The sequence below is a fragment of the Bubalus bubalis genome, chromosome 1 (assembly GCF_019923935.1).
Source record: "Bubalus bubalis isolate 160015118507 breed Murrah chromosome 1, NDDB_SH_1, whole genome shotgun sequence".
NCBI classification, from domain to species: Eukaryota; Metazoa; Chordata; class Mammalia; order Artiodactyla; family Bovidae; genus Bubalus; species Bubalus bubalis.
The window spans coordinates 102,723,005-102,744,661 of record NC_059157.1 but is presented as its reverse complement, the minus strand read 5'-3'; the positions used below and the strand labels follow the sequence as shown (position 1 = coordinate 102,744,661).

The 21,657-nt window shown below is 38.4% G+C and overlaps 1 protein-coding gene across 4 annotated transcripts; it reads right to left on the bottom strand.

The window, feature by feature from the left end:
* Positions 1–509: 509 nt before the first annotated feature.
* On the bottom strand, positions 510–21,357 carry SLC35A5 (solute carrier family 35 member A5). Of its 4 annotated transcripts, none has more exons than XM_006074013.4 (7): positions 21,217–21,357; positions 20,239–20,384; positions 15,310–15,408; positions 13,844–13,977; positions 10,882–10,949; positions 3,823–4,603; positions 510–2,187 (listed from the first exon to the last, which is right to left on the bottom strand). In XM_006074013.4, exons 2-7 carry the CDS (start codon positions 20,363–20,365, stop codon positions 2,119–2,121), a joined length of 1,278 nt encoding a protein of 425 aa, XP_006074075.3. In that variant the 5' UTR covers positions 20,366–20,384; positions 21,217–21,357; the 3' UTR covers positions 510–2,118. The 4 variants fall into 4 exon arrangements, with proteins under 4 accessions (XP_006074075.3, XP_025139823.3, XP_006074076.3 ...); XM_025284038.3 differs by lacking the exon at positions 21,217–21,357 and adding an exon at positions 20,965–21,116 and having other exon boundaries at positions 13,844–13,974; XM_006074014.4 differs by lacking the exon at positions 21,217–21,357 and adding an exon at positions 20,965–21,115.
* Between the last annotated feature and the right edge of the window lie 300 nt (positions 21,358–21,657).

Here is a 21,657-nt window from a genome sequence, read left to right as displayed (position 1 = left end):
GGTTAACTGTGTTGCGTCAACTATACTCCAGTGCATCCACATCAGAACTTCATATTTTATTTAGTTCCATCTCCTTCCTTCTAATTTGTAAGTTAGCACAAGTAAACCTTACTTTAGGCAAGCAATGCTTTCCTGAAAAGGAGGGTGAAAAAAAGTAACTGTGAATGAGAAAACCAATCTCTATGAATTAGTGGAATCTGCTATTTAATATATTCTGTAGGCAATACCTTCACAAATATTGTTGGAATTTTATCTGTCTCATAAGTATGTTTTGTATGCTATATTTCTTCAAAGTGAGGTCTTCCTAGAACTGATTTTCTTTGCCTTTAAAGTGAACTGCCATAATAAGGTAATCTTCCTGCTCACAGTACTCTGATGGAAAACCTATGACTAAGGTAAGAATTTTGTTATTCTCAGAAATCAAGATCTCCTGAAAGAGAAAGTTTTAAAAGTTTTGAAATTAAAAATACTCTGTATTCCACCTCATATGACAAAGTGGCAACACAAGGTAAGGGTTTAATAATTATTTTATTTATAAATTTCCACCAACTCTTGCCATTCATATTATTCTGGCTATCACAGATGGATTAATAGCATCATCTTATATTTATCTACATGAAAATTAGGGGGAAAAAAGACATACAAACGGTATGAAAATGATACCTTAAAGCTCATATTTACAGTATAGTACTCTGTAAACACACAAGCCTATTAGCTAAAGTCAGCTCTTGTCCTATCGCCATCCAGCTGTACAGTCTTGGGCAAATCATTTGTTTCCTCATTTTTAAATTACCTATCACCTGACTTTTCTAACTCATAGATTCAATTGGATGCATGCAAAAATACCTCTAAAAATACCATGCAGTTTAAGTGTGAAATAAGTTACTATAAAGTGCTTTATTTATAACTAGGCTTCCTCTTTTTAGAGTAACACCATTCATAGTTCAGTAAAAGTCATTTGTTTGCAAAGTGACTCTTTTAAAAGGAAGTCTTCGGCACTAGTCTTACCAACAGTCTGGCAGGATCTGAAGCCAGTGGCTTAACCTTTAGGAACAGAATATGCTATAAACACATATAATAATCATAACTTCTATTTAATAACTAATAAAAGTAGCTTATTAGTTCTCTGAAATAGAATAATCCAAAAGTGACATGCTCAAACTGTGGAGAAAAAACCCATCACAGCTGGCTTAACTGATGTAAAATACAAGTGATAACTGAGGACTGGAAACCAACTTTCACCTAAATTGAAGCTTTTTTGTATAGAAAAACATCAAAGGATAATCACTAAAACTAAAATTCCCTGAAAATTCCTAAAAATTAAAATTCTGAGATTTTTGTTGAAAATTTTGTTTCTTTGGCAAAATATTTAGCACAGACTACATTATTCTCAAATCAATGTTGTGGCCTTCAAGCAAATTTTTTAGAAAGAGTCACATTGCTTTTTAATTACAAAATGACTATCTCCGTGACCTCAAAATTCAAAGGACAACCTAAGTGGTATTTCTAATGATAAAAAAGGGAAGACTATGGCATGCAGAGCAGAACTACACAATTATGAAAATCTAGCAAACTGATCTCTATTTGTATACTTACAGGGTAAAGCTAACATGATTATCACAAGTTTTTTTTGGAATGGAGGAAGAGGAAAATAATCTGCAAATATATCTTGACTTACTAAGTGTTTGGGTGTGTGCTCAGTCGTGTCTGACTCTTTGAGACCCCATGAACTATAGCCTACCTGGCTCCTCTGTCCCAAGAACTGTCCAGGCAAGAGTACTGGAGCAGGATGCCATTTCCTACTCCTGGGATCTTCTCAGCCCTAGGATCTCCTGCATCTCCTGTAATGGATTCTTTATCACTGTGTCACCTGGTAAGCCCACAATGTACTAAGTACCACGTCATTAATGCAGTCTCCATACTATTACTCTTATGTCAGTTCCTTAGAACTTTTTAGCCTTTAGGTCCTCTAAGCTTTGGTTGGAATTATTTTGGGAATGGTTAGATATATGCAAAGAGTTTTATGCTTTAGAAATGTTCTTGGTTTATCAAAGTGAAAAGATAATTATCACACATAGTGAGAATGTTTGTGATAGCTGCCAACTATTTGGGTACCACTTAGAAAGTATCTTCATCTGATTCAATATCACTCTTGGGTTTGGTAAGTCTTTCCAGTTCTTCTCCATCCTAAAAGGAAACATGAAAACAGTAATTAATTAGGACAAAACTAGAAATGCTCCATTTTTAATGATTACTAATGAGAACCCTTACTAACAAATCATGGATCTTATTTAATTAAACTATAATCTGGCTAAATGAAATGAAATACTTATTCTTGGAAAGTTAATTTTAGACATATAATGAGATCATAAAAATTGGAATGCACTTCTAAGTATTTGAATTTCAAAGTTAACAAGAGCAAAGTAAAGCGCGCCCTCTGCTGGTCCTGAAGGGAAATGACTAAAGGTTGCAGAAATAGGTATAAACTAGGTGTTAGCTAAATTCATTTTCTTTTACCTAAAAAAGTAGGGCAAACGATGTTATTAGACTTTTGGAAAAGAATACATAATTTATAAATCTATACTCTGACTGAGATCAGAGCAGGCTTATAGTTTTTCCATCTTAAGAATCTGTCGTATCATCACTTCAGAGGCATTAATGAGGGAAGTTCTGCCACGAACTCTAATAAGCAATAAGCTAACTTTCTCAGAGTAAAATGTTCATTGTATGAACTATTACACGAAGTATGTTCATTGTGCGAACTACCTTGTGTGTTCATGAGAACTGTAAATTTAAACCTAGATAGAGGACTCTATTTCATGTTTTATTCAAACATACATCTAACTCCTAACTTGAGCCTCCAAAAGATCACTGCTACTGCTAAGTCACTTCAGTCGTGTCAGACTCTGTGCGACCCCATAGATGGCAGCCCATCACGCTCCCCCGTCCCTGGGATTCTCCAGGCAAGAACACTGGAGTGGGTTGCCATTTCTTTCTCCAATGCATGAAAGTGAAAAGTGAAAGTGAAGTCGCTCAGTCATGTCCAACTCTTCGCGACCCCCATGGACTGCAGCCCACCAGGCTCCTCCATCCATGGGATTTTCCAGGCAAGAGTACTGGAGTGGGGTGCCATTGCAGGCCTTCCTAAAACAATTATAAGCACCTAGAAGAATATTCAGAATAACTGCATATGTACTTTTCTAGAGAACAGTTTTGGTCAACCTGCAGAGATCCTTTTGGGGACCAGCTTCTTAGTGAGATAAACAAGGCATGTCCTTCAGGAACCCTCTGGTTTATGAGTAACTACCAAGAAATGGAAAGAGCTAGGCTTTCAATTTAGTGATACATTTAACAAGCCTTACTAATGTTGAAGATCAACTTTTATTATCAAAGAAGTTTTTTTCCTCAACTATGGTGGAGTGAGAAGAATAATAAATGGATAAGGAGTCAGACCTCATGGGTTTGTTACAAGTTCTTTCACTTAATATCTGTCACCCAGTAAGCCTCTTAGAGTCTGTTTCTTCATTGTAAAGCTATGGAGACTAGACAAGATAACCTATGAAGCATCTCTGGCTCTATGACTCTATAATATTCTATGATACAGCTAATGGATAAGGCCCTTGACACTCTGATTTATAATTTTTTTCAACCCCTGACAGTACTATCATGAGCCCTTACACACAAGAAGTCCAGCAAATGTTGAATGATTTTTTAAGCTCACAGAGATCAGATATATCCTGTGATAAAACAGCCCTGATCTATTTCTTTTCTCGTATAACCACGCTTTGAATTTGGGAAGCAGCAGCATCCTCACAAACTTACCCCACTGGAACGCTCCCAAAGAGTGCCACTTAGATCTCGAATCCTTTCTTTCCTAGGTACGTATTCCACACCTTGAGGATTGCTGGCATTGTAAATAAGTATTGAGAGAAGAACTGATGGGGCTTCTAAGAAAAACTCCAGGGAGGGCCTGAAGTCAAAGACCAAGACAGACACCGTTGTGATGACGACAGTGGTGACCTGTGCCATCAAGACATGGAACATGTTATCCAGGAACTTCAGAATAAAGGCCACCGAGAGGCCCTGCAATGCAGTTACAAAAATAAGGGCTACTGAAAATGCATTGTGCCCATAAAAAATCCCACAATTCTTAATCTGATCACGGTTACCGCTCTGAAGGCCCAGGGTCAGTCCATTAAAAAGAACACCAAAGAAATAGAGTTTGCTGTTCTGTACGAAAATGCTTTCGGTGAGTTGGTTCCCTTCCTTCAGTATCTTTTCATTATAGATATTGGCCATTGAAGAAATAAAACACTGGACTATAATAAGAACATGGCCCAAGCCAAGACGGATGTGACTGAAAACTCGGGCCGTCGTGTTCCACTGAGCTTCAGAAAATGTCCACTCCTTTGCTGTGCAATTGTCTTTCCTGGGACACTCACTTCTGAAGAGAAGACAGGAATTGGATGGGCTGAAGAGGGCGTCATGATGAAATCCATGTCCTGCCAGGCTATGCTCTGAGGTCTCCGTCCCAGAAGTGAGGGCCACAATAGACAAAAACAGAATCAGGAGGGAAGCCCACTGTATCCCGTTTAGATGCCTCCTGTTCAAAGATGAGAAAGGAGATTTTTAATTACTCATTTTCTCCCCTCCCACATCAACTGTTTCTATTGAAAACTCAATTACTTGAGTACTTGGTTGCCTGAACCACATCATTTTTGCTAGCATTCTCTACAATTCAAGCTCAAAGGAAACCTGTTGGGTGAGTCTGCTTCTTAAACTTGTTATTTTTATTCACTTTTTAGAGTAATTGTCCCTTAAGGCCATCCAGTCATTTCTCCTAGCTGCTGTTTAGTCACTCAGTCACGTCTGACTCTTTTGCAACCTCCCCTAGACTCCTCTGTCCATGGAATCTTCCAGGCAAAATTACTGGAGTGAATTGCCATTTCCTTCTTCAGGGGATCTTCACATTGTAAATTTCCTTCTAACTTTTATGTTTAACCAAGTCTCCTTTCTACCTTGAGAGCTGATCTTAGTTGTTTGGTACAATCACTTTTTATCTGGGAATAAAGTACATTAAAGCAGGAATTCTTAATCAAATTTCCATGAATTGGAAGAAAATGTGATGAACTTTTCTGTGAATTCTTACAGTCTGTGCCAAAGGTTCTATAATACATAGGTGAATTTCTGGCCTTCCCCACCCTCTCCAGGAGATCCTTCAAAGCTCTGTCAAGTTTTCAAAAGTATTCATGATCCAGAAATGATTTAAGGAGGAAGCTAGCTCCCTGTTCCTTGGCCTCATCATAAGGCATTACCCCCCAAACTACTGTTGGATAAGACAAGTTAAAATATATATATATTTTTAGTGTTTCAGTCGACAAAGTATTTATTTACTTTGTCCAAAAACACATTTTGAGAAAAAGAGGATGTAATGATTATTATTCCATTTTCTGAATTCAGTTTAACAGACATTTAATGAGTAGCAACTATGTGCCAGGCATTCTGCAAAGAGAAAAAAGACTTGGTCTCCATTCTCTAAGAATTTATACTTTAATAGGGAGAGTCATACCTAAATGATGACAATATAACATGTGACATGTGATACACAGAACAACTAGGTTACACTGAGGAAGGAACACTTGAGTCTGTAAATAGAATCAGGTATCGCTTTGAAGAGGAGATGACACTTAAGCTGAAAGATGAAAAATAAACTGAAGTTTGTCATGTGAAAAGAGAGTTGGTGATATATCCAGGCAGAGGCAAGAGTCTATGCAAAGGCTAAAAGAATGTACATTGACTAAGGAAAGAGGAGGATGGCAGTCAGGTGGGAACAGCCAAGGATGCTTCTGGAGGTGACAACACCTTCAAGTTTGAAGATCAGTCAGATGAAGAAGAGGGATACCAAGAATAGAGCAACATAAACAAAGGCAGATGTGTAAAGCAACAAGTGAGAACTAGAAGAATTCTGTAGCATTTGTTGAGCATCTACCATGGGTCAGGCAGTTTGTTCTAGGGCAGGAAATGGTTCTCAGAGGTTAACTGACTTCCCTAAGGTCATCTATTCATGAGAGCAAGGAAGCAGTCCGAGTCATGGTTTTCTTAAGTCCTCCTCCTGGACCAATGCACCTCTTATGTATCAATACAATTCTGAGTACCCAACATGCCTATATGAGAATAAGTGTTTGATCTTACCAATGCTTCCATAGAGTTTCATGCTGTGAAACTGCTAACTACACAGTCTCAAAAGCAGCACTATCTGATCATATCATTTGTCTTCTTGTGCAGACACTTTCAAATAACCAGATCTAGCACTTCGTGATTGGACTAGCATAGTCCTACTTCATGAGGTCAGAAACTGTTAACTAGTCACTTACATTTCTGAAGGTGCAAATGGCACACCTTCAGTGGTAGAAAGCTAATGTGATGGAAATTGAAAAGACACAGATGAAGTGCTTAATTTGTAAGAATCATCATACAAGCAATTACTATGCATCAAGGTAAAAGAGGCAATGATAATACTCTACAGGTCCTTTAGAAGCTATAGATTTTCACTAATATTGACACTGAAAAAAAAAACCTAAGAAAGTAAAGCCTTATACAAGCTAAATGGTAACTGCTACAAATAATAACTCATTCACGAATGTTCTGGGGGTTAAAAATTACTAAGGACTAGGCTGAAAACAGATTTTCAGCAAAGAAAATATAACAGTTAAGTTATTCTGTAAAGTGAGCTGAGAATCTGCACTCTTAGAAATGATGACTGATTATGCCCAGAAGAGTCCTCCTCAGTTTAGGGGATGGACTTATGCAGAAGCTGAAGCTCCAATACTTCTGGCCACCTCACCTGAGCAAAAAGCCGACTAACTGGAGAAGACCCTGATGCTGGGAAAGATTGAGGGCAGGAGGAGAAGGGGGCAACAGAGGATAAGATGGTTGGATGGCATCACCAACTCAATGGACATGAGTTTGAGCAAACTCAGGGAGACAGTGAAGGACAGGGAAGACTGGCGTGATGCAGTCCATGGGGTTGCAGAGTCGGACACAACTTCGAAACAGAGCAACAACAGTAGACACTCAACCGACCTCTCCACTGCTCTGAGAGACATTCAGATTGATGTGTGGAGCTGACCGCTTCTGACTGGAAGGCTGCTTGCTGAACCTGAGGGCCTCTCCTCCCAAGTGAACTTTTTGCTCAAAACAAGTGTCAGTTCCAAAACTTGTTTTTGCCAGGTGAGCTCATTATTCTAATCATATATTTTAATGACTATAGAAACCATAAATTATGTGTGAAAGAAAAGGATTGCTATTTTTATGAAAACTAAGTTGAAAGCTTTAGGCAAATCACAAGATTTAAAAAAAAACCTGCCTTTGAATTAGGTGCAGGTGAGCTTTAAGACTGGGGAATGAATAATAAAGAATCTACTATGAAAATATTTTTAAGGCTTGTTCCACTTTAAAGAAATTGGAACTGGAAACCATGGATGATGTATAATGAAGGTAGGTTCAAGCAAGAAGGAAGCCAAAGAACTCCCATCAGCAAATCCCAGATACACATAAAGGAAAGGCCTTAGCTCTTCATCAAAGGAATGATGAATGGAAATTCACATATCTTAAGTTAAATTTTCTAAAGTGTGTATATATATGTACATACATATACACACAATACATATATACACCATATTTGGTGGTAAACCAAGGCAGAGCAAGAAAATAAGTGGAAAAATACTTTTTTCAAAAAACCATACATCATACCTTTCTAATTAGCACAGAGGATGACCAGGGACATATTTATCATGAGAAATTATAAAAAATATTTATCATGGGAATGAATAGTTTTGGGGAAATGCTTATATTACCGAGTGGCACTTTTGTTTTTCCTGCTACTTCTGAAAGTAAAGTTTACCACACTTCCAACATACCTATGGAAGTTTCAAAATGTGTTTTTTTAATAATTTTTTTCCCTGCCCTTTGAAGAAATCAGAGAAACTCATATACATTCTTTAGGTAAAAGTAAGTCCTGTTCCTGGTTCTGTTCCCAAATCTCGATGTTCAGGTTGAAATATTATTCCCTAAAGCCTAGCAAACAAAAGTATACAACTCTGCCAAGCCTTAAGAGCAAACCAATGGGGCTTTGAGGCATGCTCATCATATTTCCACTTGAATCATTAATTATACTTCAAGGAGGGAATCTATGCATTCACATGGGATTTAGAATAAGACATTTGGATAGTGGTAGTTTTCTTTTTCTCACTTTCAAATTCTTACAAGTATATTCCTGCATTAGTCATCGGACTTATTTTTTTTCTACGTGTATAGCCTTATACTCTTTACCTGTATGGGAAAGGTATTTGATGGCTTTGCCAGAGTCAAGTATAAGACAAGATGTTCAATATTCTAAATGAGTTATTTATGGCAAACAAATTAAGAATGTGGGATAAAACTCAAACTATTTTTAGGTCAAAATTTTATTGCAAAAGACCATCAGAGAGTCACAAAAATCAAGTTACATAGGGGAAATCAAGCAACATACATTACCACCAATAAAAAGATCAAAACAGAACAAAGTTGATTTTAAAATGTATTAACAGGTAATACCTAAAAGGTATTTCCATAAAATACATTATTAGATTTATTATCATATTTCAGCTCTACTATTTCAAGTAACTTCAGGGCTGATTTGTGAATTACTCAATCTAAGACTCATTCTGGGAACTAAATTAAAGCTCCTGGAAATAATAAAAATGGAGTGATTTATTGTTTCTTTATTAAGTAACTTCTAAGTATTCAAAACAAAGAGATATTCACAAACTTAGAGAATGAACTTACAGTTGCAGAGGGAAAGGATGGAGTGAACGGATACTAGGGAGTTTGGGATGGACATGTACACACTGCCATATTTAAAATGGATAACCAACAAGGACCTACTGTATAGCCTGGATGGGAGAGATGTTTGGGGAAGAATGGATACACATACTATGTATGGCTGAGTCCCTTCGCTGTTCACCTGAAACTATCGTAACACTGTTAATTGGCTATACCCCAATACAAAATATAAAGCTTAAAAAAAAACAGAAATACTAACAACAAAGTAAACAAATGCCTAACAATCAATATTACTGCTTTGAATATTAAAAGGTAAAATACATGAAAAAAAAGTTTGAACAACAGTTCATAATGTTGTTTGCCCCTCTGCCCCCAGCCTATTCACCTAGACTCCCTCCTCTGCAGCCAAGGGGAGCTGCCCAAAGGCTGCAAAATGCTTAGTGGTTCTGGGCTCCAGGCAGACCCAGTCTAACTGCACCTACCATTAGTGGTCCTTATGGGATTAAGTTAAAATAGGGTAGAGAGGCCCTGTGGAGGCCCTAGGGTTTTCTGGTCACTGCCTGATGGAGAGCCTCCCTGCATAGCTGCCCACATGGCAGTCAGGGCACCCTGGGCAGGGCTTTTCCAAGTGGCCCTCACCTCAGCCTATGGCCCTGCTCATGCTCTGGAGTTACTAAAAAAAACAACCAACCAACTCTGGGCACAGTTAGAGCTACTGGCCAATCTCAAGCCAGGCAATAACAAACTTTTAACCTTCTCTTTGGGAAAATCAGTTTTAAATTAATGTAATTTTTGCATAATACTTATGCATTACATAGTAACACCATGCATATTCATAAACTGTCATTTCATAGGAAGAAAACGTTTTTTTTAACTCAAAGGTAAAAAAAAACCTCAAACAAAACAAAAAAATGCATGTTTTTGAAACCATTGCTCCCCTAATAGTGAACCTTTTTGTGTGTCAGAGCCAATAGTTTTTCCTTTATGGAAATGAATCTCAATTTTATCACAGGACTCAATATAAAAATATAATTGCTTACATATGTCTCCTCAGAAGCCAACTTTTATCCTACTAAGTGACATTCATGCTGATTTTAAAGACCATAAAATGTTTTTGGATTAGCATTCTTTACTTACTAGTTGGACTGAATTATTCTCACAATTCATAAATGAAGAAAGTGATCAAAAAGCAAATTTCAGTTACTCTAACATTTAAATTGGTTGAAATGCTATGTTCATTTTTTTCCCCATATCTTACATCAACCATTAAACTGAATGCTTCCTCAAGGTAAAAGAAAATCTTTCAAGAATATCATATAATTTCTAAACTGAATGCATCAAGGGATTCCACAAATAACTGCTGAGTACCTATGTACCAAGCCTTTCACCCTTCTGTGCACATCAACTATGAAAACACTCTGTCACAGTACACTGAGAAAGAAATTAAAAACAGAAAGTGAATGTAAAACAATCACAACAAATATAACAAAAAGTTATTTTATTTTCCATCATCACCACCATCATTAAACAACAAATTAAACCAGAGTTAAGTACCCAGATCCTGTATCACTTTAGGACATTCTGGCCTTTGCTTTGCAGCAGAGACTATTTAAATGTGATGCAAATCCTCTGCCAGTTACAGCTTAAATAATATACTTATCTCAAGGACTTTAATAAAGACAATTTGTCACTTTTTATCATCTCTAAACTCTAAATAACAAATATATTAATTTTAGGAACTTCTTGGTTCCCTATTAATGTACAGGGATTCTGTTAAAAAAAAAAAAAAAAAAAAAGCTAATGAATTCTTTGTTGAAAATCTGGCACTACAAATTAAAATAATTAAAATCTAGTCATTTGTCTCTTTTTTTGAGATGCTAAGGAAAAACATTTCAAACAGTGAATCGCAGCTGCTTTCCAGATGGGTTAGACAACCTGCCCAATACACAAAGCCAATTAGCAATAAAATCCTGGCCTTGGGATTCAGAGGGTATATCATCTGAAACAGGGTGGTGCCACTTTAAAGTATGATATATGCTTTCACAACAAGTTACTTACTTCAGCACTATCCTGAATAGGAGAGCTGTTGTTATAATGCTAAAATTTGAGAAGATAACAGCCATGGCCTAGAAAGAAAGAGAAGATAGAGTTACAATCCAAACAAAGCACTGACCTCAGAAATCTCCCAGCTTGGTGCAAGTTCACCTGACAAAAAAAGCTTTTTGGTCAAAACCCAGAGGGGTTATTAGGGCAACTACTTCACTAGAGGATTAAATTCTATTTTTATTGCTGGTTGAATTTATGCAGATATGATCAAATCATTGTACAGGCTTTGAAAATGTGTTGAAATTCAGCAAATGCCTGAGTAATTATCTGTATGAACAGATCTGGAAATACTTATAAACTCTAAAGGTTTAAGTCCAGAAATAATGGTTACCATGACTATAAAGCATACTTTTTCAAGCTCTCAAAGAGAGTTATATAGTCTTAACGCTGATTCTGTGGGTATAGAGAAAAGGCAAGTACTGTTAGGCTCATTTATACATTAGGAAGACAGAGGTATAGGTTTTACAGTTTACTTGGTTGAACTATAGTGATTCAGTATCAGTGATTCATTACCAAACTCATACTTGACAGTCCTTTGGATTTATTCCCATTGTTCTGAACAATGGGAAAAAATTAGAAAGGTGCTAGCCAGATTTTTATAAAGGTTTGTTTCTCTGAATTTAGTCAAATTGCACATATTAGAATATTAATCTGAATATACGTATATTTTGGCCCAGAAAGTATGAAATTTATCACTATCCTCATAACTGGATCTGACAATGTTATTTATTTTTAAAAACAAGTCCTACTGCCTTCCTCCTGTCACTTTACATTGATTAAACCCTAAAGAGTTTCCACAATCTATACAACCAGTAAACATGACTAATATACAGCTGAATGAGAGAAATGAGTAAATCCAATAAAAACTAGCAAAAACTCCAAGAAATCAACATTGCTCTTTTTCCATTCCATTTTTATGGGAACCATTATTTTCAGGTTTTCTCTGTAGATGAATGCTTGCGAACCCCTGGTTAGGAGACGAGTAAGAGGAGATGAGAAAAGTACGTGGCTGGTAAGCTGGAAAGTGGTTGCTCTGATCAGTCACAGTAATAGCAGTGCAAAGGTCCACAATGAAACAGCCCGCTGGCCTGGGGCACTGTTTCCACTCTGTCCAGGCAGTAGTACAGAATAAACAAAATATCAGAGCTCTTTGCCCTCAAACTGCCATGCATCTCTAATTCTTTTCCACTAGGCTTGGGCACAGCAATACACAGAATATGAATGCCAAGGGATTTATTTTGTAGTATCTGTGGTTGTAAGTGATCAGGAAGGAAGAGCAAAGCAATAAGTTGTAACAACAGGAAGCTGCAATCTTGCTTCAGTACTGGGGATTTAGCAAAGTGGTATAAATTTAGAGCTAGTCTGTTAGATACCAACGAAACACAACAAACATATACTTGTTGAATGTGAAAAATTATGTCGTTGGGTACAGGAATTCTCAGATCTGAAAAAAAAAGTGAAAGAATTTAGAAGAGGACACAGTTTAGATGCAATGAACTTACTAATAAAATGGACCACAGGTGAAGGAATTTCAGGTGCTCCTCTGGCCCAGGTCCTTGCCTTTGGGCTAGTATGGTAACATTATTCTATTTTTATTGAGCAGTTTGGTTTTGCCTGGTTCTAATCTTCTAAACTGTGCAAAAGAATCAAACTCCTATTCTCTACCTCCGTGCCTTCTTGAACCCTCCTTTTCACCCCACGCTCAAACTGACTTGGCTATACCTAAAGAGGCTTCCACTCCAGTACTCTTGCCTGGAAAATCCCATGGACGGAGGAGCCTGGTGGGCTGCAGTCCATGGAGTCGCTAAGGGTCAGACATGACTGAGAGACTTCACTTTCACTTTTCACTTTCATGCATTGGAGAAGGAAATGGCAACCCACTCCAGTGTTCTTGCCTGGAGAATCCCAGGGATGGGGGAGCCTAGTGGGCTGCCATCTATGGGGTCGCACAGAGTCAGACACTACTGAAGCGACCTAGCAGCAGCAAAGAGGCTTCAAACACAGGATTAGTGTCAACAGAAATCCTACTTATAATCAAAATGAATGAATTTGCTCTTTAAAACACATTTTGTTAAATGCAGCAACAGAAACTTTCATTTTATAAAATAAAATTATAGAGAGGAAAAAAATACATGTGATTCCAAATGAATAATAAGTAAAAGCAGAAGTATGTGCTAATCACTCAGTCATGTCTGTTTGAGACCCCATGCACTGTAGCCCGTCAGGCTCCTCTATGAAATTCTCCAGGCAAAGAATACTGGAGTGGGTTGCCACTTCCTACTCCAAAAGCAGAAGACCAAAGTTTAATTCTGATTACTAGGGGCTCTCTAAATTGGCACAGGGAATGCAGGAGAGATAAGAAGCATTTCTAGTATTATCAGTCATGGATAGCATTTAGGTTGGGAGGATAGAATCTCTACCCTTAAACAACTTGTTGGTTAAATGACAGGACTAACACAAAAAGAAAATCATACCAATAGAATACATATAAACCACATTAAAACAAGTATAAGAGTGGTACACTGAGAATATAATTTTCTGAGTTGAACAACAGAATCAGCTTGGAGGTCCTGGGTATTGAGATTAGCATTAGAGGTGCGTGGCCACAGGATGGCTCAGAAAATAGGCAGATAGGTTAAGATTACACAGACAGAGATGGCTCTAGATTCAGGGATCAGGAAGCAGCTCCTTCAGATCAGTCAGCACAGTGTAATACAGTTATCTTTCACAGTGGGAGAGTCTGGCAAGTGGATTGGCTGTGCTCAGATGATTCTGGTAAAACCTCAGGAAGGCCAGTGAGGCAATGAGAAACTAACAAAGGTAAGGAAAACAATTAAAAAAGAGAAAAAGGTTAGTTCTGGGATTCATTTCTCTTGTCTTTTCAGTGCTCTTTTCTTTGTCTTTATTTACTTACAGGCTGAAGATAGGAAAGGACATAGAAGACAATCAAATTATCCAGGAAATAAAGAAAGGCAGGAATGGACCACTTCATGAAATTAAAGAATTCCTTCCAGGAACCACATCTCAACTTTCTATTTTGATGATCTTCTGGAGAAAGAAATACAGCAATAAATATATGACCTTGATAAGAATGCACATACTTTTAGAGAAAGTAACTTATATTGACTCCTGACAACAATTCTTTAAAAGAGGCTTAACAAATTTGCTTTCATAAGTGACTATTAGTCTTGAGAAATCAAGGACAACACAGGATTTCATTACTGTCTTTCTTCACCCCACCACTGTGCCCATCACTGGTATCAGCAACACCTTAAGGAATTATGATTTTCTTAATTTCTGCTAACCTGAGATAGATGTATCACTGAAGAATGCAACTCAGGATACCTTTACAGTTTCTCTTACTACTCTGAGCATAAAGCCAAAAGAGATCAACAAGTTAAAATTTTTAAGTGGAAAGAAAAATCAATCACTTGTGCTGGAATTTTTTTACCCTGCCAGGCTGTGTGAGGGTCCTCGAGGAGGGGGAGGGAATCACAAAAGGGAGATATTAACTAAAACTTAAATAGACAGGAGTAGATAAAATTAACTTTTACTCATCCTAGTATGAGTTATTATGCTATCTCTAGGTTTCCAAAAACTTAGGAAGGTACTGTAACAGAGAATGTAAAATAAAACGAAAAGATAGAAGTCAATTTAAATTTAAGCCCTAGTAAATAATGCATAAATTTTATGAGATAAGAAATGTATTCTACCAACTAGAAACGTTGCACAGACTGAAACTTTAGAAAATGAAAAGACATCTTTCGGGGCAAGCCTTTGGCAGTCTAAAGTTCTCTGTTTACCTGATGTGGGAAGGCAGACCAAAGTAGTAGAGAGGTAAGGTTCAATAACTGGAGAATTAATAGCCACAAAAGGCTACTTACTTTAGATGTGAGGAAGGATTAGTACCCTTATTTGATAGCTAATGAAACTGGAACTCAGAAAAGTAAAATAATCTGCCCCAGAATATAGTCTTTCTGACTTCAAAGTGGTATGCCGCCTCCCCTAAAGGAAATGAGGACTGCTGTCCAGTATGCTACATATCAAGTTAGACAGCAGCGATTTAGATGATCCTGAACTTGAATACAAACTAACTCCCTATGGGACACACCACAGGAACAAGTCAAGAGGCAGAGCAGTGGACAGGATGCTAGGACAGTTGGGGCTCTGCCCCCTCATACCCAGCACCACCTCACACTTTCTGTTTGAGCCCGTTCCTTACCTGCCAAACATGGGTAATCATACTTCTATTTGTATCTTAGCATCCTCATATATACAATTAATGGGCTAGGCTAACTGACATAAAATGTTCCTCTCAGTTCTAAAATTTTTTGATTCTCTGATTTTTAACCAGTTATACAGTACCATGTCAAGACTCACCTTTCTTTAAAACCCAGAATGACACAAGCACACAGAAAACCAGCTTTACCAGTTCTGAGCACACATTCACAGTAGTTGGAAGATAATCATATTTGTTCTCTGAAACAAAACAGAAATATTTTTTAACTATAAATTTTGGTCTATATGTTTGTTGTTGTTTAGCTGCCCAGTTGTGTCTGATCCTTTTGTGATTCCATGGACTATAGCCTGCCAGGCTCCTCTATCCATGGGATTTCCCAGGCAAGAATACTGGAGTCGGTTGCCATTTCGTTCTCCAGGGGAATCTTCCAGGGATTGAACCTGCATGTCCTGTGTTGGCAGGCAGATTCTTTACCACTGAGCCACCAGGGAAACCCATATAATGCTTACATATACTAATAGTTAATAATTTAGAGTTGTTTCTAAACTTAATAGTTAGATTTTAATACTGGTTACATTAAATTTCATCCAGTTGGCTTTGTTCTTTCCGATGTTTGAGTCAATGCACCTAATGTGTTAGTTAGCCCTACCTCAGTCAGTATTTTATTATCCTTGAAATTGAGAACTACATCGCTCATGTTTTCATTCAAGTTGTTGAAAAATGTGCTGAGGGGCTAGGGCTACCAGCAAAGAAAGCTTTGTGGTATGGTGTTAGAGACCACCTTCTAAATGGACTATTACTTAACAATCAGGGCCTGACTCATCAACCAGCTATCAACTTACGTAGTTGAACTATTACCCAGCTCACGGTTCCTCTTATGTGTCTTATGTGCCTTGCTTAAACCAACATACATTCTGTGATATTCCCTAACTCAGAGGTTTCCTATCTGTTTCATATCATGGTCCACATGGAAAACATTATTTGTTAGGCACTTTGGGACAAACAGATGTTGAGATAACAAGAAGAAAGCAGCCTGAGGCAAGAGGCAACTGGCCCAGGGCTCTGGAGTGGACAAACATGCTCTCAGACACATCCAAACCCACTGACACATTAGGAAGAGATGTCCCAACTTACAAGTCAATCTAATTAGGAAATGAGATTTTGTTAGTATATATTGACTTAGCTGTTACTTCTTTTTACCAAATGCTTACAAACAACTTGTTCGATAATTTTACCAAGGACAAACATAAATTTTATCCAGTACTATTTTGAGAAATGCATTTAAAAAAAAATATTTGCTTTGTTTCCCTTGGTTGTTATATGAAAAAACCAAACTGGCCAAGTAGAAAGGAAAAAAGCCAACTCAACATTCTTTCTCCCCAGAACATCCTTTCTTCCTCTTTTCTGTGGTTTTCCCTGACCTTCTCAACTCATGCATAATCAATCCTTTATTCTTCTCCAATCCTGTAGCACTACTGTAAGCAGATGAAGTTGGGGGTCCCTGGAGAAAGAGAACAGGCATGGCTCTCTTGACATGAGATGCCATTTTTAGCTTAAGTCATCTGTGACCTAAACTTGGCCACAATGCTTATCTCTGAACAGGTCTCAGTAATTAAGAATCTTATGGAAACAAAAGAATGTAGGAATAAACTGTTATCAGTCAAGAAAACTGACTGATAACAGTCAGTTTTACTGTTTTACTGTTACAACTTTACTGTTGTAAAGATAACAGTTCATAAGATATTCGACCATATCAGTTATAAAGATATCAGTAAAGATATCAGTTCATAAGATATTCGACCATATCGGTTATAAAGACTCCCAGTTCAGTTTCAATGGTAAAGATGACACTGCAGTGTTCAACCACCAGATCAACCAGAACCTAAGGGATGGCGATGTTGATCTTTTCTGCCCCTCGCAACTTCAGTCAGCTACAGTCTGGATTCTGTCAATAACCCAAGCCCCTTCATAAAATGCAGCTTAACTTAAAACTTCCTCAATTTTGCTGTTTGGGGAGACACTGCTTTGGGAAAGCTCTCAGATGTTCTCCTTACTTGCTACAAGTAATAAATCCTTTCTTCTCCTGACCTTTGGCCTGGTTGTATCTTTTGGTTCAACACCCATCAAGAGATGAACCTAGTTTTCGGGTAACTACCTATAAATCTTTTAACAGTGCTTATAACACTGTATTATGTTTATTTTTTATGTTGTATGTCTTACTCTTAAAATGTAAGCTTCTAATAAGACAGGGACCATGTTAGTCATCTTCCTATGCCTGGCAGTTAAGTGTTACGTACTACAGGTACTTACTTAACTGCTTCTTAAACTTCGTCCATCATTAAAAGCTTAGCTAAGGACATCTTTTCCTCCCTTTCTGAGCTCAAAGCTAGACTGAAATCACATTCTATTATCCTCCAACAATACTTGTATTATTCTCTGGCATGATATACATGAGCATACATGCACACACAAAAATGGAGGGCCTCAGACCACAACTTTCAAACTCTTGTCACTGCTCTTTAACTCATTCTTGTGTTTTGTTTTTTCCCTTGCATTTCTCTCATGGCTGATTCCAAATCATGCCACAGTATCATTCCACTCACCTTCTGCCCACACTCACAATCTTGTCTACACCACACTCATCCTTACTCGTTTCTCTTCAGTCCCAGAGAGGACAGCCATGGCCTCATCCATTCTCCCCATTAAAACCTTCCCTGCTCTTCAGGAGCTTTGTTACAGTAAGTATTTCCTCTGGCTTCAGTGTATCTTTTTTGTCTTTCTATTAATTGCCTTCTTCTCCTCTCCTACAAATATGCTCAAGATTACCAACTTAAAAAAACCCTCCATTATACCCACTTTTCACTCAGAGCTTGTCCCCAAACAGTCTGATTTCTGATCCCACCTCAGTACTCCAACTATCTAGTCCCTGAGATTATACCTTCTAATTAGTAATTCCAAAGGGCAGGTTTTAATCCTTATCTCATCCTGATATTGCAATTCTCCCCCTGGTCTTCAAACTCCCTTCTACAAGTCATGTGCATTTAGTTCTCTCATCTTTCTAATTCCTTCTTAAGGTCCTTCTGAGTATTCACATGCCTGTTAACCGTTGGCATTCCTCAGATTTCTATCCTTGGCTCTTATTTTCTCATTCTGAGTGCTTACCCTGAATGAGCCCTCTTCTCATCTAGTTTTAAATGTTAATTTAACATTAATGTTTCCAAGTCTGTATTCTCGAACATTTAATGCTCACTAAATATATCCACACGAAGAACTATCTTCTATTTATTCACTAAACTGGCAGTTCCTTGACATGTGTGAAGTGCTAGACACTGCACGACACAGCTCCTGGCCTCATGTGAGGTACAAGAACTAAAATTTTAATCTCTATGAGCTCTGTCCAATTTCCTCTTCCTCCTTGGTCTCCATCTCAGTTGGGAGCATCATTATCTACTGGGCATCTAAACCAGAAACCTCTGAGTGAGCTATCCAATACTTCCATCTCCTTCAGTCTCCACATTTAATACACTCTCCAAGTCCTGTCTTTTTTTTGGTCACACCATACTGCTTGTAGGATCTTAGTTCCCTCAACCAGGGATTGAACCAGGGCCCTCTGTCAGTGAGAAAGTGGAGTCCTAACCACCAGACTACCAGCGAATTTTCAAGTCCTGTGTTTTCTATGTTTAGAATATTTCTTGAATCTATCCTCTTTGCTCTACTCCTACTTTAAAATCCTTCATTAGTTTTCATCATCTGTGGCTCGAATTTGTAATAACTCCCCAACTGGCTACTTCTCTTTTCCTTTAGTCTTGTCTTCAGCCATTTATTGTAACAGTCTTTCTCATTTTACCCAGCTGTTTACAGTTCTCCAAGTACTCCCTGTTCCCCAGAATCTACAGCCTAGAGAATAAAGTGTCAGATCCTTAGCACGGCCTGTGTGATCAACTATGTGATCATTACTGCCCTCTCTAGCCAAGCACTCGTTCCTCCCCTCCTCCAAGTCCTTAAAATTTTTTCTCAGTAATTCTGAATGACATATTCTCACAATCCATCCCGCTTCTTGATACATCTGTCCATTTTTACAGGCTGCTGCTTCTGTTTTGAATACCTTTGCCCACCTTGTCTTCTTGTAGGTCAACCGTCACCTTACCAGGGAAGTGTTCCCTGATCTCTTTGTAGTCCACATCACGCTCTCTCAGACAGAATATATCACCTTCTACTCTAAACTACCTCTGCATCTTTGGTATAGAACTGCAATTATACTGTATTTTCTGGATGCATTTATATATATTTTCTCTACTAATAAGCTGTGAATTCTTAAGAATAAGGTCTACATCTTATGCATTTTGAACCTTAATACTAACATTTAGCTCAGTGTGAATTAAACTTAAAATATAAAATTTTACATCAGGAATAATAAAAGATTTCTTGAGTACGTATTTACCAAAACTAATAACCTGTACTGTTCCACTGATAATGTAATTAAAATAGTACCTTACAAATGCCAGGTGACCAAATATATCTCCTGTCTATTTCAAAATAAGTTATATATTGCTATAGGCTCAGAAACACCTGCTGACTGAAGCAACAGTCAGATGTTATGATCTGTTCTGCAAAAGTTTTGATCTGTATTTAACTGACAAAAATTTTACTCAGCATCAAAAATTTTTCTTGGTAAGGAATGCAAGAGTAAAGAATCATATTTAAACATGTTTTATCATTTACATGAAGCAGAGGGCTTTTAAAGATGAAAGTGAAGTCAGTCCTGTCAGACTCTTTGTGACCTCATGGACTGTAGCCCTGGATTGTGGCCCACCGGGTTCCTTTGTCTATGGAATTCTCCAGGCAAGAACACTGGAGTGGGTTGCCATTCTCCTCTCCAGGGACTCTTCACCACCTAGGGACTGAACTGGGGTCTCCCACCTTGCAGGCAGATTTTTTTACCATCTGAGCCACCAGATGGTGGCCAACTTTTAAGGGTATTATTCCCATTTTATACACAAGGAAACTAAAAACAAGAAAATGTGCAGTTAGATGGAAGTGATCCATACATATTCCAAATCTTAACTTACCTTCATTAGCTGAATATTTTACCAGTAGGATGCGACTTGAGCTTAAAGTAATGAATATGGCCCCCAGCAGGAATGTATACATTGCTGACGAGGTGCTTAACATGGGATGACCACAATTGCTTTCCATTCCACTGTTTTTTAATTCCCTTAAAGAGAATAATAAGTTCAATGAGCAACCATGCTGGCAGATTAAGCATAATACAAGTACCACTTATTTGTGAAGAACAGAAAAGGAATTTTTTTAGATGTCTAGCTATGGCTATACCTAAACCAAAAGTTGAGGAGTACAAGAGAAACCAGGGGAAAGGAAATGAAAGTCAATTTATCAAATCTCTGATAGGAGGGGGGAACTCCTTAGACAGGAAAGACAAGAGCCAGGTTAGAAGTGCTGTCCTCTAACCTGCACAATTTAGAAGGACACTTTAGGACTGCAGAATTCTGCAGAAAAAGAATGCTTTAACTTTCATTCTTATGAGCAACTTTGCTCTAGAAGATAATTTCAGATTTGTATTTTTCTCCTCAGTAGCGTCTTTCCATAGAATGAAAAAGCGCTTGCTGGGTAAGATTTCGTTGCCATAAAGACCAAATGAAAATATCCGAAACACTGCTGTTAATTTATACTGAATTACTGTTGAAAGTAGAAGACTTGCATTAATGACTCTAAGGCCTTTAGATATATTAAGGCTAATAAACTCTAGGCCGGATAATTAACTTGCCCAAACGAACCTAGTATAAAGACAGCGCACAGGACCTGGGAAACTAATGGGAGACGGGTTGAAAATGCCAACACCCACAACCCAAGCGGGCCTAAGCCTACAGAGGCCAAAGAGATATCTCCCCTCCTCGGTAAGGACAAGTTTCTCTCCAGCATCTAGGAACGCCTTCTTGTCACACATGCGCAAGACGGATCTGGTCTGCCGCGCCCTCCAGTCAAACGCAGGCGCAATTCTTTGCCCCGGGCGCGGGGGGCGCGGTTACCTCGGTCCCTTCGAAGAGCTTCTAGTGGGAGAACGCACATCCTAGAGCTGAGACAATAACTGCCTCGCTCGGCAACAGCAGCAGCAGCGGCAGCTTTTAGGGTCCATAGGCGAGGGAGCTATGAGAGGAAAAGAAAGGCGAATAGGCCTCTGGACAAGACCCTCCTATTCCGGAACAAAAAGCACAATAACGGTCCGATGGGGAATGACCGGACCTGCCGCCCATTGCGCAGGCGCGCTCAGTGTTACGCTTCCGGAGGGAGGGGAGAAGCGACCCGATCCCGCCCCAGCGCGGCCTTTCTCGCGTCACGTGTCGGGAAGAGTCCTGTGTCACGTGAGGCCCAGGTGGCGGCGGAGCTACGGCGAGAGAGTGAGAGGAAGAAGCGGAAGCCGGAAGGGGCGCGAGTGAAGCTTGGTGAAGACAGCTCCCCAGAGGGCGAGG

What these genes read in the sequence shown, in the direction of transcription:
- SLC35A5 (XM_006074013.4), bottom strand. Translation starts at nt 20,365, where the DNA reads ATGGAAAGCAATTGTGGTCATCCCATGTTAAGCACCTCGTCAGCAATG. An exon ending in AAAATATTCAGCTAATGAAG is followed by an intron (nt 15,409 to 20,238) that starts GTAAGTTAAGAT and finishes GTTTTGTTTCAG; the next exon opens with AGAACAAATATGATTATCTT. An exon ending in ATTCTGGGTTTTAAAGAAAG is followed by an intron (nt 13,978 to 15,309) that starts GTGAGTCTTGAC and finishes TTCTTTCTCCAG; the next exon opens with AAGATCATCAAAATAGAAAG.